At 43.4% G+C, this 13,492-nt stretch overlaps 2 protein-coding genes across 4 annotated transcripts in view; one reads left to right on the top strand and one right to left on the bottom strand.

Annotated features, from left to right (window-relative positions):
- Positions 1–13,492, bottom strand: part of LOC132896747 (uncharacterized) — a 61,442-nt gene that overhangs the window by 27,486 nt on the left and 20,464 nt on the right. For 2 of the 3 annotated variants that reach the window (XM_060937789.1, XM_060937790.1), the window contains exons 3-7: positions 4,254–4,541; positions 3,736–4,086; positions 1,690–1,938; positions 1,081–1,338; positions 457–993 (exon numbers count right to left, since the gene is read on the bottom strand). In XM_060937789.1, coding sequence (XP_060793772.1) covers positions 457–993; positions 1,081–1,338; positions 1,690–1,938; positions 3,736–4,086; positions 4,254–4,541 — 1,683 coding nt within the window. Of the gene's footprint in view, positions 1–456; positions 994–1,080; positions 1,339–1,689; positions 1,939–3,735; positions 4,087–4,216; positions 4,542–13,492 lie in introns of those variants that run through there. The other variant, XM_060937791.1, reaches the window with a different exon arrangement.
- LOC132896124 (uncharacterized) lies at positions 11,291–12,470 on the top strand. Its single transcript, XM_060936838.1, has 2 exons — positions 11,291–11,879; positions 12,008–12,470. The coding sequence occupies exons 1-2, from the start codon at positions 11,433–11,435 to the stop codon at positions 12,323–12,325; spliced, it is 765 nt and encodes a 254-aa protein (XP_060792821.1). The 5' UTR covers positions 11,291–11,432; the 3' UTR covers positions 12,326–12,470.

The raw sequence follows: 13,492 nt of genomic DNA, 5'->3' as shown, positions 1-13,492 counted from the left end.
TGAGCCAACACAACTGGGCACATACATACGTCATGAGTGTTACGCAGAGAAAATGAACGTGCATTCTGATTGGATAAAATTAATATCATGGCAGGCTGTTCAAACTGCGGAAATAGTTTGCTCGAGCTACTTTCAAAACACTATAACTTTCCAACCTTAGAACAAAAGACTTTTGTAAGTCTTGAATAAGGTTCGTTAATGTGTGTTTTATTGTTATATTTACTCTATATATTGCCCTCTGTTCCCCTTTAAAATGCTGCCTACGTAGGGAGACTCGTCCTGAACGGAACACCTTAGGAGTTCATGATTATGGTATTGTGCATGTTAAATACTACAATATATTACACAAACAATTATGTTCATTATGAATAATGCCTGTACACATTTACTCTAACCTCAATACCTTTAAAGCACCTTTTGTGCTATTCAGAAGTTCTAATGTTAGAGCATTTTTACCCTCATCTCTGCAAACTCGGTGGTGTGGTATCTTTGGAGGTGAACCATCATGTTGGTGGTACATCCTCTTGGTGTGCTGACCTTTCTCAGGCACAGTTTACAGATCGGGAACCCGTCTGGCACGACCACGCCCTTAGAGTTTCTCAGATAGCCAAAATGTTTCCAGACACCTGATTTCAGAGCCATTTTGGGCGGGTACAGCTCGTCCGGGTTGGCCTGAATGGGTGGGGCTCGGCTTCTCTCCTTATAAGGCCTGTACCTGCGCCATCCGGTTCTTGACTTTAGCTCTTCAAATAACGAGTCGTGGTAGAATTTTAGGTGGCGTAGCATGTTGGATAAAATGCCCTGCTTGGAGACGATGGACTGCCGGCAGGCTTTACACTTGGGCCGTTCGTTCTCCTCGATCACGCCATCCGCGTTTTTTGGGTAGCCGAAGTAATCCCAGACAGGGGACAGCGGGAGGATGCTGGGAGGAAACAGCTCAGGCAGGTCGTTCCCTTCCTCTGAACGGCTCAGAGGCAATGTTTCGTTTGCCAGCTGCGTAAAATAAAAAACCATGACGATTTGCTATTGGATCACAATAACACTTTCAACGCAACACAATGCAGCGCGCAAGAGTTTTACCTTCACTTCTTCATACTCGGCCTGGTGGTGGCGTCGCAGGTGGTTCAGCATGTTTGACGTGGTTCCGTCTTTAGCCGCCACTCTCCGATGGCACATTTTGCACAGTGGGAATCCGTCCTCCTTTAAATCACCCTCAGAGTTTTTAATAAATCCGAAATATTTCCAAACAGGTGAGTTTCTGCGTTTGACAGGAGGATGGAGCTCTGTGGTGTTTGAGAGGTCCAGCCTCTGCTCTGCTCCTGCAGGAGCCATCGCGTGCTGCAACAGGAACCGATTCACAACTGATTCAGACAAAAAGATTCAGTTTAAACCATCAGTGATTAATCTGAATAAAAAGTTAGACCAAAAAAAAAAATCATCAGTGACTGGGTGGTGTGATGAAGTAGAGTCACCGTTACTACCTGGAAGCCGCAGGTCAGCTAATCAGTCTCCTAACAGCATTAATGAGTGGGTTAATTAATCAACAACTTGTGACCAATCAAAATCACTGTTATTCCCTGAAAAGATGCCTTAACAGTGCTTATGCTATGACTCTTATGAAATAAAGAAAAACTGATGAAATCTATGGAAGTTTGATCCTAAGGTTAGAGGCCAGCAGTCAGCCTTTACCTTCAGCTCTGCGTACACGGCTTGGTGATGGTGCTGCAGGTGGCTGTACATGTTGGAGGTGTTTCCGTCTTTGGATGCGACGATTTGATGGCACAGCCTGCAGATGGGGAAGCCGTTCTCTTCCAGAACACCCTCATGGTTCATGACAAAGCCGAAGAGCTTCCACACAGCCGATTTGCGAGGTGTTGTGGGCGGGTACAGTTTAATCGGCTCGTCTCCTTCAGGTAATGTTATAACAAGACCAGAAGACTACAGAGAGAGAAAAAAAAAATACAATCACCTATGTTATGGAATAAAACATGAGGAGGAGTAACCTGTGTAACTGCCAGTCCCAGTAAAGTAGGCGTGGCCTCTCACTCAAAGCTAAGATGGTTTTTACTGATTTAACCAGGGGCAATTGCTCCAAGACAACGAGGGAGGCTCAGCCTCCTCTAAAAATGACGAACATCGTGTAGGATGAATCACACTAGGCTTATGTTATCGCCGACCTTATAACATTGCTATTTCAGATCCAGAATCATAGAAATATATGTGCTCAACCCAACTACTTTGCGAAATAATTCCGTTATAACTTTCCCCAGTTCGCCTAATGTGTGCGTGAGTTTTTCCCCCTCGTGACAGCGCGATGCAGCCCAGCCTCAGTGGACCTCAATGGCATTTGGGAGCGATGCGCTTTTCAATATCAAAATGCAAGACGATTATTGGACAAATACTGCGAAAACGCCCGCCCACGGACTCCCAGCCTCACAGTGGGAGGGACATGGCAGTTTCCGCGAGGAGACTGGTGATTGGTGAAAGCGGCCGGATATTTTCTTTGATTGACAGCTCGTTTCAACTATAGACAGGCAGCGGTGAATCTCAGTTCAGTCCCATGTGGATTCGCAAGTGCTGTGGTGTATTGTAAGAGAGCAGCTTACATTTCGATTTCATTCGTTATATACGGTTTCTACCAGCTTTTTTAGTTTGTATATATTTTCATTGTAAATAAAGTGTAAATATAGTGTTGTCAAGTTTGCTATCTTAGTTCCAGAAATTTCGTTTATTTGAGTGACTGAACTTGAACTTGAGGGGGCTAGTCAGCTAGCAAGAAAGCTGCGCACGGAGGCCAAGCATTGCTGATTTAATTTTGGCAAAGCCATTTGCCAGTCTTCCTTTCGAGGAAAAAATTAAAATTAAAGAGCAGGGTAGACCAACGCCTCAAATTGACTTGGTGAAAAAGGTAGGGAATAATACTCGTTCCTTTCAGCTCTCCTGGTACGAGAAGTGAATTGGCTAACAGCAAGTGACCCACATCAACAACAGTAAATACGCTACTTTAGTAATATGTCATGGATGGACCAAAAATATAGAATCTATTTAAAATGTTTATGCTGAGTATATTATATTGGAATATATATTTTTCTGGATATGAATTAAACACGGCTACAATTTGGAAAACATTTTTAAACAAAAACACAGCCGAGAACATTTCACACTACAGACCTGGATTAAAAGTGAAGGGTTATCAAAATTGTCAATAAAACATTTCTCAGTCAAAATAAGTAAAATATAGGGAAAGTGTCATTGAATGAAATGTGTGGCACCCAGCTCTATGTTTGGCTCCCCAAGGTCAGTGCTTGTGCCTATTCCAGAACACTCTGCTGTTACTGCTGAGGTTCCTGACAAAGAGCTGCTTTCAATAATGATCAATTTTTAAACAACATGCCACAATTTTAAAATATAAAATGTTAAAATATACCCCCCCCCAACACCACCATCATGTATATTGGACAGTAGGCTAATGGGCCAAAAGAACCTGTTATTTCACAGTTTGTGACCCTGCCAACAATCAGCCAGACCAGAGGCAAGAGTATGGGCAAAACTGATGTGTTTTTTCTTTTAAAATCTGGAAATATCATAACCGACCAGCCTCCCCTGTTTGAAAGGCTACCAGCGCCACCACTGAATTTAACCAACACTGAATTACTATACAAAGACGTAAGGGTTGTAGATTTCAACATGCTGATGTAATGTCAACGTCAGACGGCTACAGAAACACACTCCTACCTTACTGAGCGGACACACAATCTGATGCTGGCTCTGAAGATGATGCCTCATGTTGCTCGTGCTGCCTGAAGATCCTGCAGTGAGTTTCCAGCCACAGATCTTACAGCTCGGCCTTCTGTCCTCGTCGTAATTGAAGTATTGCCACACGGCTGATCGGACCTGCCTTTTGCGCCTTGGAGTGGCCGGAACTCTGTGGTCAATGTAATCTGCATCACCGTCGTCATCGCCCTCGCTTTCGTCTTCACTCTGCTTCTCTACACCGCACCAGTTGTCCGTCAGGTTCTGCTCATTCAACTCCACCTTCATGTCCGAATCAGAGGAGTCCGAGTCGAGCCACACGGCCTCTGCTCTCTAATGCACAAATACACAACACTGAGTGAAGCAGCCACAGGGGACTGTGTGTGTGTGTGTTCGTTCCCACGCATGGTGGAGTGATGTTGGTGTTAATGTAGTGAAGATGTTAAATGAAACACAGCCGTACCTTGTAGTGTGAGATGTTAAATGAGACACAGCCGTACCTTGGCTTCTCGGTAGGCGAAGGCATGATTTTCTTGCAGGTGGCGTAGCATGTTGGACGTGTTTCCTCTCTTACACGCCACTTTCAGCTGGCATAGTTTACACGTCGGGAAGCCGTAATTCTCCAGCTCGCCTTCGGGGTTTATAAAATACTCAAAGTATTCCCAGATTCCGGAACGAGCCTTCTTCTTGGAAGAGGGAAGGTCCCAGAGTGTGGATTTGGCGCATTTCTCTGGAGGGGCGTGGTCTGGAGACTCGTCCGTGTCGTCAGTTTCTCCCATCATTTTCATCTAGAACACAAAACCATATCAAGAGCTGATTTTATTTCAGAATATTAAACCAGGATCAGAAAGTGAAGTAACACCACCACCACTTCCTGACTCATCACATCAGCGTGATCAGGTGACTGTGCCAACTAAAAACAGGATCAGGTGCTCATGAACCTTCAAGACCAAACGTGTCCACATAATTCAAAATAACCGTTACCTTTCACACACTCAGCTGGAGTTCCTTGACACCAGCACGTGAAATCCATGTTTCCTTCTATTTCAAAGCAATCGCTCTTCTGAACACACTTTCTTTTATACCAGCTCAGAGTGAAACACTCAATGATCTCCTTCACCTCAACGTGGTCAGTGTGTGCAGTTTAGATTCACACTGGAACTCTGGAACCAGTTTAGTGCTCAGCTCAAACCACGCTGACTCATCTGATGAAATCTTTCGATTACGTTCATTATGTCTTATATTGAATATTGTTAGTTTTTTCTTTTTTATCAGACATCTAATTTTTTAGGTTTGTTTACCTGACATGTTTCGACGTACGACTGTCGTCTTCCTCAGAGCGTCACCGGATGTTATTGGTGACGCATCTTTTATCAGCTGATGTTTCCAAAGGCGTGGCCTTCCTGTCTGGATTGACAGGTCGGTCACGCCTTCTACTGTCAATAAACATCAGCGCTGGATCAGGGAGGCCATAGAGATCCGTAAGTGAAGTCCGAGGACCATCAACCGAGATGAGGGAGCATACATGCTCTCCCATACCTGGAGTGCCATCTTGCAGGGGACGAACTGACAGTAGAAGGCGTGACCGACCTTGTGTATCAGTCATTTTTGTAACGCTGAATAAATTAAGTTCACCATGATATCCTTTAAAGGGCTGATGACACGAACATGACTCTATGCAATTTCTTAAATAAACTATACAACATGGCAAACATGTTAGATTTCTGTTATAATTACGTGAAAAGAAGCTGTTGTTACGCGAATATCCAACTTTTAATTGCACAGCGCAAGAAAACTGGGTCCGTGGCTCGCAGCCATGTTGTGACGTCAGCGGGAGAACACGCTGCGGTTCACTGGCTGTTCCACTCTGGTTCTACTCAATGGAAATGGCGCATGAAAACGCCGGTGAACTCTCTAGTGCTAGCTCTTCCTCTTCTGGGAGTCTAGAATTGTGTTGATCTCTTCCGAATAGAATCTATGATAGCCTACCCTCTTTACCCTTTGCCTCTCGTTGCTAGGCGGCAGTTACATGAAAACCGCAAGCTTTCACAAGCAAATACATGACTGATATCACGCCGACTTTATGATTACATTTACGATTATCATGTAGAATCTATAGCTCTACGTACCTTTATCTTATGTCGTTTCACAACACATGTTCTGACAGGAGGACTGTCTTTGGATCCGGCATAGCTACTAGTAGACCCCCTCCGGAATACTGGCAGTGTTGCCAGATTGGGATTTTTCCCGCCCAGTTGAGCAGTTTCAAGTGCATTTTGGTGGGTTTTGAACATATTTTGGGCTGGAAAACTTCAGCAGTATCTGGCAACACATACTGCTGACATTTTCCAGCCCAAAATATGTTCAAAACCCACCAAAATGCACTTGAAACCGCTCAACTGGGCGGGAAAAATCCCAATCTGGCAACACTGTGTAGGCACTGCTGATGGTAGTAACACACGTTTGTGCTGAACTGAACACCCAAGAGATTCTTTTAAGCTGGGAAGGGTGTCAAAACAATCCAAATCGAAGTGCTCAGAGCACAGGACGGATGTTGGTGAGGGCTCCTACTTGTCACGAGTGCGCCTGACTTGCTTCACCCACTTCGCATGCAGCTCGGGATCTCTGGGAAACTTGAATAAACTTACCCCATCCTTGTAGGTTTTGGAGCAAAAGCCGGAAACGCAATGCGAAGGCATAATAACTATATATATATATAAAAAAATTTATAATACTAATAATGACAAACTGAACACCTGTCGCATCAACAATAAACTGGTAAGTTAGGAGGAAGGTTCTTTCGCTGACGTCATATAGCTCCTCCTCCTCCTCCGTCTCCTGGGTGCTGCAGCCCTGTCAAATTTGCCCAAATAGCTGCGCTTTTTATCATAACTTGTAAAATAGGCGCCTTCATGAATTAATATATGGATCATCCGGAATTACTTTTTATGTTATAAAACATTGCCAAAGATGTCAAAAACGTGTCATCAGACCTTTAACAGGGGTTCTCAACCTTTTCTGCTTTACGGTCCACCTGTTCATACTTGTATATGAGTCAAGGCCCATTAAAAAAGATCCCCAAATTTTTAGCTCATCTATTCTATTAGAATCTAATAATCTATTGTAAAGTGTATTAATGGGATGCAACATCACTCTCTCTTACAGAATGGGAGCCCAGGAATTAAATAAATGCATTAAAAACATTTTTTTTAATCTAGGTATTGTATTTAAAACTGTATGGATGTGCCAGAAGCCAATCCTTGCATGTAGGGCATTCTCAGTCAAATCGGATTACAAATGTTAAGTTTTTTTTTTTAAAGATTGTGTATATTTTTAGCCTTTTGTATTTGTAATTATTTGTATCTGGATATGCATGACCCCACCAGCTCTGCTGATCAACTTCTCGTGTTTAAATAAAGTCATTCATTATGAGCTGGAAAATTATCCATCCATTGATTTCCCCGACATCTCAAACTACCTGGTGCTGCAGACATCGTTCTACACGGACACACAGATGAAAACCTGGAAGAGCATGGAGGTGTACAACTTTTTTTTTTTATATGTAGCTAGGTATCAAGATCATGCAAAATAACTCCTGTATTGTTTTTGCCTGGGTAAGGAAGAATTTCTGGGCTTTTTGTCCGCGTCTCTGAGATGGTTGCTAGGACGCTACAAGTTTTAGTATCGAGTGTAAACAAACCACAGCCGCTTGATTCGCAATCCTCCCTGCTCTTCTCTTCCAGCAGGCATCACAGATCCATATAAAATTTACCCACAAATGGATTTATTTATTCTACATGCGCGCTCTCTCTCTCTGTGTGTGCGCGCTCTCTCTGTGTGCGCACGCACGCGTGGGTTTAGGGTTGCAAAATTCCCAGGAATTTTCAGAGTGGAAAATTTCCATGGAACTTTTGGGAATTAGCAGGAATTTTCAAAACCAACTTGACTTAAAAATTGATACAAAAAAAATAAGGTCCTTTTATTCAGATTAGGATATTTCTCTGGGTCTCTGTTCTGTTCAGAAGAACATGCAAGCAAAAACAAGCATGTAACTAATTAAACAACTGAGAAATTAATAACCAACAAATGTTTTACAAAAACAATAAGGGTTTTCCCTGGTACATTTATAATGAATTAAACGATAACCTTAGACTTTGTGAAAACTTCTCTTCAAAAGCAACTTTAACTCTACTTATGATTTTGAAGACCGCTTCCTGAAACTTTTTTGTTTACTAACTAGACTTCAACAACTTGAATTCCTTTTTCATTTTGCAACTGGTTTGTAAACCATATCCTGTCAAGTAATTTGCTTGCAAATTATCAGATTAGAAGTAATGATTAGGGTATACAGTGCTATTAAAACAACGACATTAAACAGCCTTGCTCCAGATTCAAAGAAAAAAGTGGCACTAATATATTTTACAAGCAGCAAAACTTATTTCAAGACTACTAGTAATTAGAAATTTAAATTTTTTTAAATATTCTTTTGTTATTTTATGATGTGATACCTTTGTGAATAAAAATGGTCAAAATTGAGTTTTTGCAAGATTTTTAGAAATCACTACTCGTTATGCAATGAGTTAATTTCCAGTTAATTCTTACCAAAGGGTACACTCTAGGAAAATAATCTATTCAATTCAAAATTCCTAGATATCTTGTCCGAGGGACACTTACTAGAAATCTATTCAAATGCAGATTCGAGAGGTCCCCAACACAAAAAAAAGTATTCAAAATATGTGTAGTCGACCAGGGGATACAAGACCTTCTACACTTTTGTGGTAGGGAACTTGGGAATGCACATTTGACCTTTGACAATTTTGACTGGATTTCTATTAAGTGTCCCTCGGACTAGATAATTGAGATTGAGAATAATAATTTTTCACTGAAAAATCAAAATATAATACTAATATTGAAAAACTAAAAGCCTTTTATTAATTGGCCTTTAGAAATATGTCCCATTCTTAATTAGCACAAAACAGTACATACAGTAATTGAAAGAAAGGCTTAACATGGGTTTTAATTTGTTTTTCCGGGTGGTGAAATGTTTTTAAATGTTTAAAACTTAATAAATGCCCAAATCGAAAATTCCCAATATTCCCAGGCCCTTCAAAATTCCCGGAAACTTTCCACCCCTTTGTGGGTTAAATGCAGAGGAGGAATGTGACAAAAATAAAGGCTTGATCTTCTTAATTTACCCACAAATGTTTTTATTCCACTTGAAAAGTATACGGCAAACCAGCTGCTGGATTTGGGACACTACGACATCCTGAACTAGGGCTGTGCAATTAATCGAATTTTGATCACGATTTCGATTTTTGTGTCAAACGATCTCAAAATTCATATAATCGAGTTGAAACGATTATTTTGCCATTTGTCGGGGACGCGCACACGCAATACATTTCCTTCCCGCGGGCCCATGCGCAGACTTGCCGACAACACTCACACAGCGGAAGCAGTGTGTGTGTCTCTATGGCTCTCCACTCACGCAGCTGAAAGGAGGAGAGATTGTGAATTGTTTGGCGTGAGGTAGGCTCGCAAGATGACAGAAGGAGGGCAGAATCGGTTGGTCGACAAAAAGGGACGAAAAACGTCTGTAACATGGGATCACTTTGGATTCGAAGAATCCGACGTGGAACAGAAGCGCATCGTGTGTAAAATTTGCAATAAGGTAGTATCTGCACCTCTTGGCAACACTACAAACCTCTTCAACCACCTGAAACTGAGCCATAAAAGTTATTCGTGACGAAACAATAAAAAAAAGATAAAGCCGATGCCGCCACAACCAGCAAGACAATGCAGCCATCCATTTCAGCCACTCTCTACAATGCCACCCCGTATGCCACGAGTTCGGAGAGGCACAACGCACTCACAGCATCCACTGGATATTATTTAGCCAAAGACATGCAGCCTGTCAATGCAGTAGAGGGTGGGGGTTTTAAGAAAATGATAAGAGTTTGACAAATGTTATGCACTGCCCTCTCGACATAATTTTAGCAGAACGGTTCTGCCAATCATGTATGAAAAATGTCGAGGTGAAGTCGCAAAAGAAGTGTATGAAGCGGATGACTTCACAGCAACGACAGATCTTTGGTCTAGCCGTACAGCAGAGCCATATATCAGTCTCTCAGTTCACTTCATCGATGCAGAATTCAATTTGAAAGTGAAGTGTCTCCAAACGGCGTTCATGCCCGAAGATCATACCGGATGTACTGAAGGAAGCTCTGGCGGAATGGAGATTAAATGAAGAAAAGTTGGTCTGCATTACCACTGATAATGCCGCTAATATGAAGCTGGCTACTGAAATCAATGGATGGATGAGGCTCCAATGTTTCGGGCACAGACTCCACTTGGCCATAGGTGAGTAGCAGTTAATTCCAGTGTGACAAATACCACGAAGGACATATAAAATAGTGATGGTACTTACAGGTAACAGTGATAGTTACTGTTTATGGCCTATGAGCGCTCAGTGCTTTTTCAGACCATCTCATCTCATCTCATCATCTCTAGCCGCTTTATCCTTCTACAGGGTCGCAGGCAAGCTGGAGCCTATCCCAGCTGACTACGGGCGAAAGGCGGGGTACACCCTGGACAAGTCGCCAGGTCATCACAGGGCTGACACATAGACACAGACAACCATTCACACTCACATTCACACCTACGGTCAATTTTAGAGTCACCAGTCAACCTAACCTGCATGTCTTTGGACTGTGGGGGAAACCGGAGCACCCGGAGGAAACCCACGCGGACACGGGGAGAACATGCAAACTCCACACAGAAAGGCCCTCGCCGGCCCCGGGGCTCGAACCCAGGACCTTCTTGCTGTGAGGCGACAGCGCTAACCACTACACCACCGTGCCGCCTTTTCAGACCATAGCATACTAAATGTATTGTGCTTAACATTTTATCTTAGCTTATGCTTAACCTGGGTGGAGCTGGACACTGATACTATCAATAAATAGCAGATTGTAGAACAACCCAGGACAGCATTAATTTGTGCTATTCGTTTATTATTAATAAGTTCAGTTTTACCCCAATGGCTGTTATCAGTTGTGTGTAGCCTTCCCATTGCTAGGTAAATAATATCTCATCTCATTATCTCTAGCTGCTTTATCCTGTTCTACAGGGTCACAGGCAAGCTGGAGCCTATCCCAGCTGACTATGGGCGAAAGGCGGGGTACACCCTGGACAAGTCGCCAGGTCATCACAGGGCTGACACATAGACACAGACAACCATTCACACTCACATTCACACCTACGGTCAATTTAGTCTCACCAGTTAACCTAACCTGCATGTCTTTGGACTGTGGGGGAAACCGGAGCACCCGGAGGAAACCCACGTGGACACGGGGAGAACATGCAAACTCCACACAGAAAGGCCCTCGCCGGCCACGGGGCTCAAACCCGGACCTTCTTGCTGTGAGGCGACAGCGCTAACCACTACACCACCGTGCCGCCCCGGTAAATAATATGTGATACTAATATTTTTTTTAATCTTTGTGTTATGTTATCTTAGAAAATGCAATGAAGGATCCCAAGATCAGCCATGCAATGGGAGTCTGTAAGAAGTTGGTCAGCAGTTTCAGCTACAGCTGGAAAAAGAAGAGGTCCAGAAGCAACTGAATCTGCCTCAGCACTCCCTCAGGACGGAATGTCTGACCAGATGGGGATCTAGACAGGCCATGATCGACAGAATCCTTGAACAACAGAAGGTCATTGCCCAGGTCCTTTCTAATGACCGGAAACTCCGTCATCTCTGTCTCTCCTGGCAGGACATTGATGTACTGGAAGCTGTCAATAAGTCACTAACCCCTCTGGTTGAGTTCACCGACATGCTGTCAGGAGAGAAATACGTCAGCGTCTCTCTTGTGAAGCCCACCCTTTACCTTTTCAACAATTCAGTCTTGAAAGACCAGGAGGATGACACACTACTTGCCAAAACTATCATACATAACATACTGGAGTATCTCAATGAGAAATATAGTGACCGTGAAACACAAGAGATACTTGACATGGCCTCTGCCCTAGACCCATGCTTCAAGTTAAAATATGTGGATGAAGACAAGAAGGAATCCATTGTGAATCGAGTGAAAATGGAGCTGAGGGATGTGAGGACTGCCAGTGCGATGGTAATAATAATCTAATTAGTAACAATACATTAATACAATAATAATGTCAAGATTGTGTGGTAAATATAAATATTATATTAACACATAGCTGTTGAATATGTTTTCCCATTTGTGTTTTTGTCTCTAAGGTGGGAGCCCCTTCTGAGACAGCTGCGCCCCCTGCTCGTACCGAGGATGCTGGTACAGAGGATGCTGTTCCTTGCAAGAGGAGGAAGAAGGGCCTGGGCAGCTTCTTCAAGGCCAACACAGACCAGGCTGCAGGGCCTCCTCTGCAAGAAGACCAAGTCATTGCTCTTGAGATCCGGTCTTACTTCCAGACAGAAACAATAGATCCTGAGAAGGACCCTCTGACATGGTGGAGAGATGTAAAAGCCACGTCTTTCAAATCTCGCCAGGAAATACTTGTGTGTCCCTGCTACAAGCTCCTCGACAGAGAGAGTTTTTAGCACTAATGGAAACATTGTTACTTGCTTGCGTGCATCTCTGAAACCTGATCATGTTAACAGGCTGGTATTTCTTGCAAAAAACCTTTAAGAAATCTTAACAGCATTTGCCATATTCACCTAAACTTATTCAAGTTAAAGTTCATTTCAGTTGCTTTGCACCCATGCAATAGTGGGTGTTGTTTACAAAATGTTTGATTTGGAATTTTGCAGTATTGCACTAAAGTGTACCAAAGTTTATTCCTCGATATTCTTTATATAAATAAGTACATTTATTTTATTTTTTTTAAATATAGAGATTGTGGACAACTGGATAGAATGTACATTTGTTTTTCTCTGTCTTATGTCAAAAGAATATTTTTATTTTGTTTTATACATCGCAAACTTAAGTTTTTCTAGACTTTAATTTATTTTCAGTTTGAAAGAAAGGTGAACGTAAATGATCAATAACAAAGAGGGTTTTTTGTTTTAAAGAGAAATGCTGAATAAATGCATTGTTTCAAAAAATCGTTTGAATAATTATGATTTCAATATTGATTGAAATAATCGTGATTCCCCTCCTTGAACTGCCACCTTATTGTGGTGGAGGGGTTTGTGTGCTTGAATGATCCTAGGAGCTATGTTGTCGGGGGCATTATGCCCCTGTCAGGGTTTCCCAAGGCAGACAGGTCCTAGGTGACAGGCCAGACTAAGAGCAGTTCACCAAAACCCCTATGGAGAAAAATCCGAGGACCGTGACGTCGCCCGGGATGACGCAGCCGGGGCCCCACCCTGGAGCCAGGCCCGGGGTTGGGGCTCGTATGCGAGCGCTTGGTGGCCGGGCCTTTGCCCATGGGGCCCGGCCGGGCTCAGCCCGAAGAGCTGACGTGGGCCCGACCTCCTGTGGGTTCACCACCCACAGAGGTAGCAGTAGGGGACTGGTGCAATGTGGATTGGGTGGCAGTCGAAGGCAGGGGCCTCGACGACCTGATCCCCGGACACAGCGGCTGGCTGTTGGGACATGGAATGTCACTTCGCTGGGGGGGAAAGAGCCTGAGCTTGTGCGGGAGGTTGAGAGGTACCGGCTAGAGATAGTCGGGCTCACCTCCACGCACAGCTTGGGCTCTGGAACCCAGCTCCTCGAGAGGGGCTGGACTCTCCACTTCTCTGGAGTCGCCCGTGGTGAGCGGC

This window comes from Neoarius graeffei, chromosome 13 (assembly GCF_027579695.1).
Source record: "Neoarius graeffei isolate fNeoGra1 chromosome 13, fNeoGra1.pri, whole genome shotgun sequence".
In the NCBI taxonomy this organism is placed as follows: Eukaryota; Metazoa; Chordata; class Actinopteri; order Siluriformes; family Ariidae; genus Neoarius; species Neoarius graeffei.
Note: the sequence above shows the minus strand (reverse complement) of the source record. Positions and strands in the feature narration are given on the sequence as shown.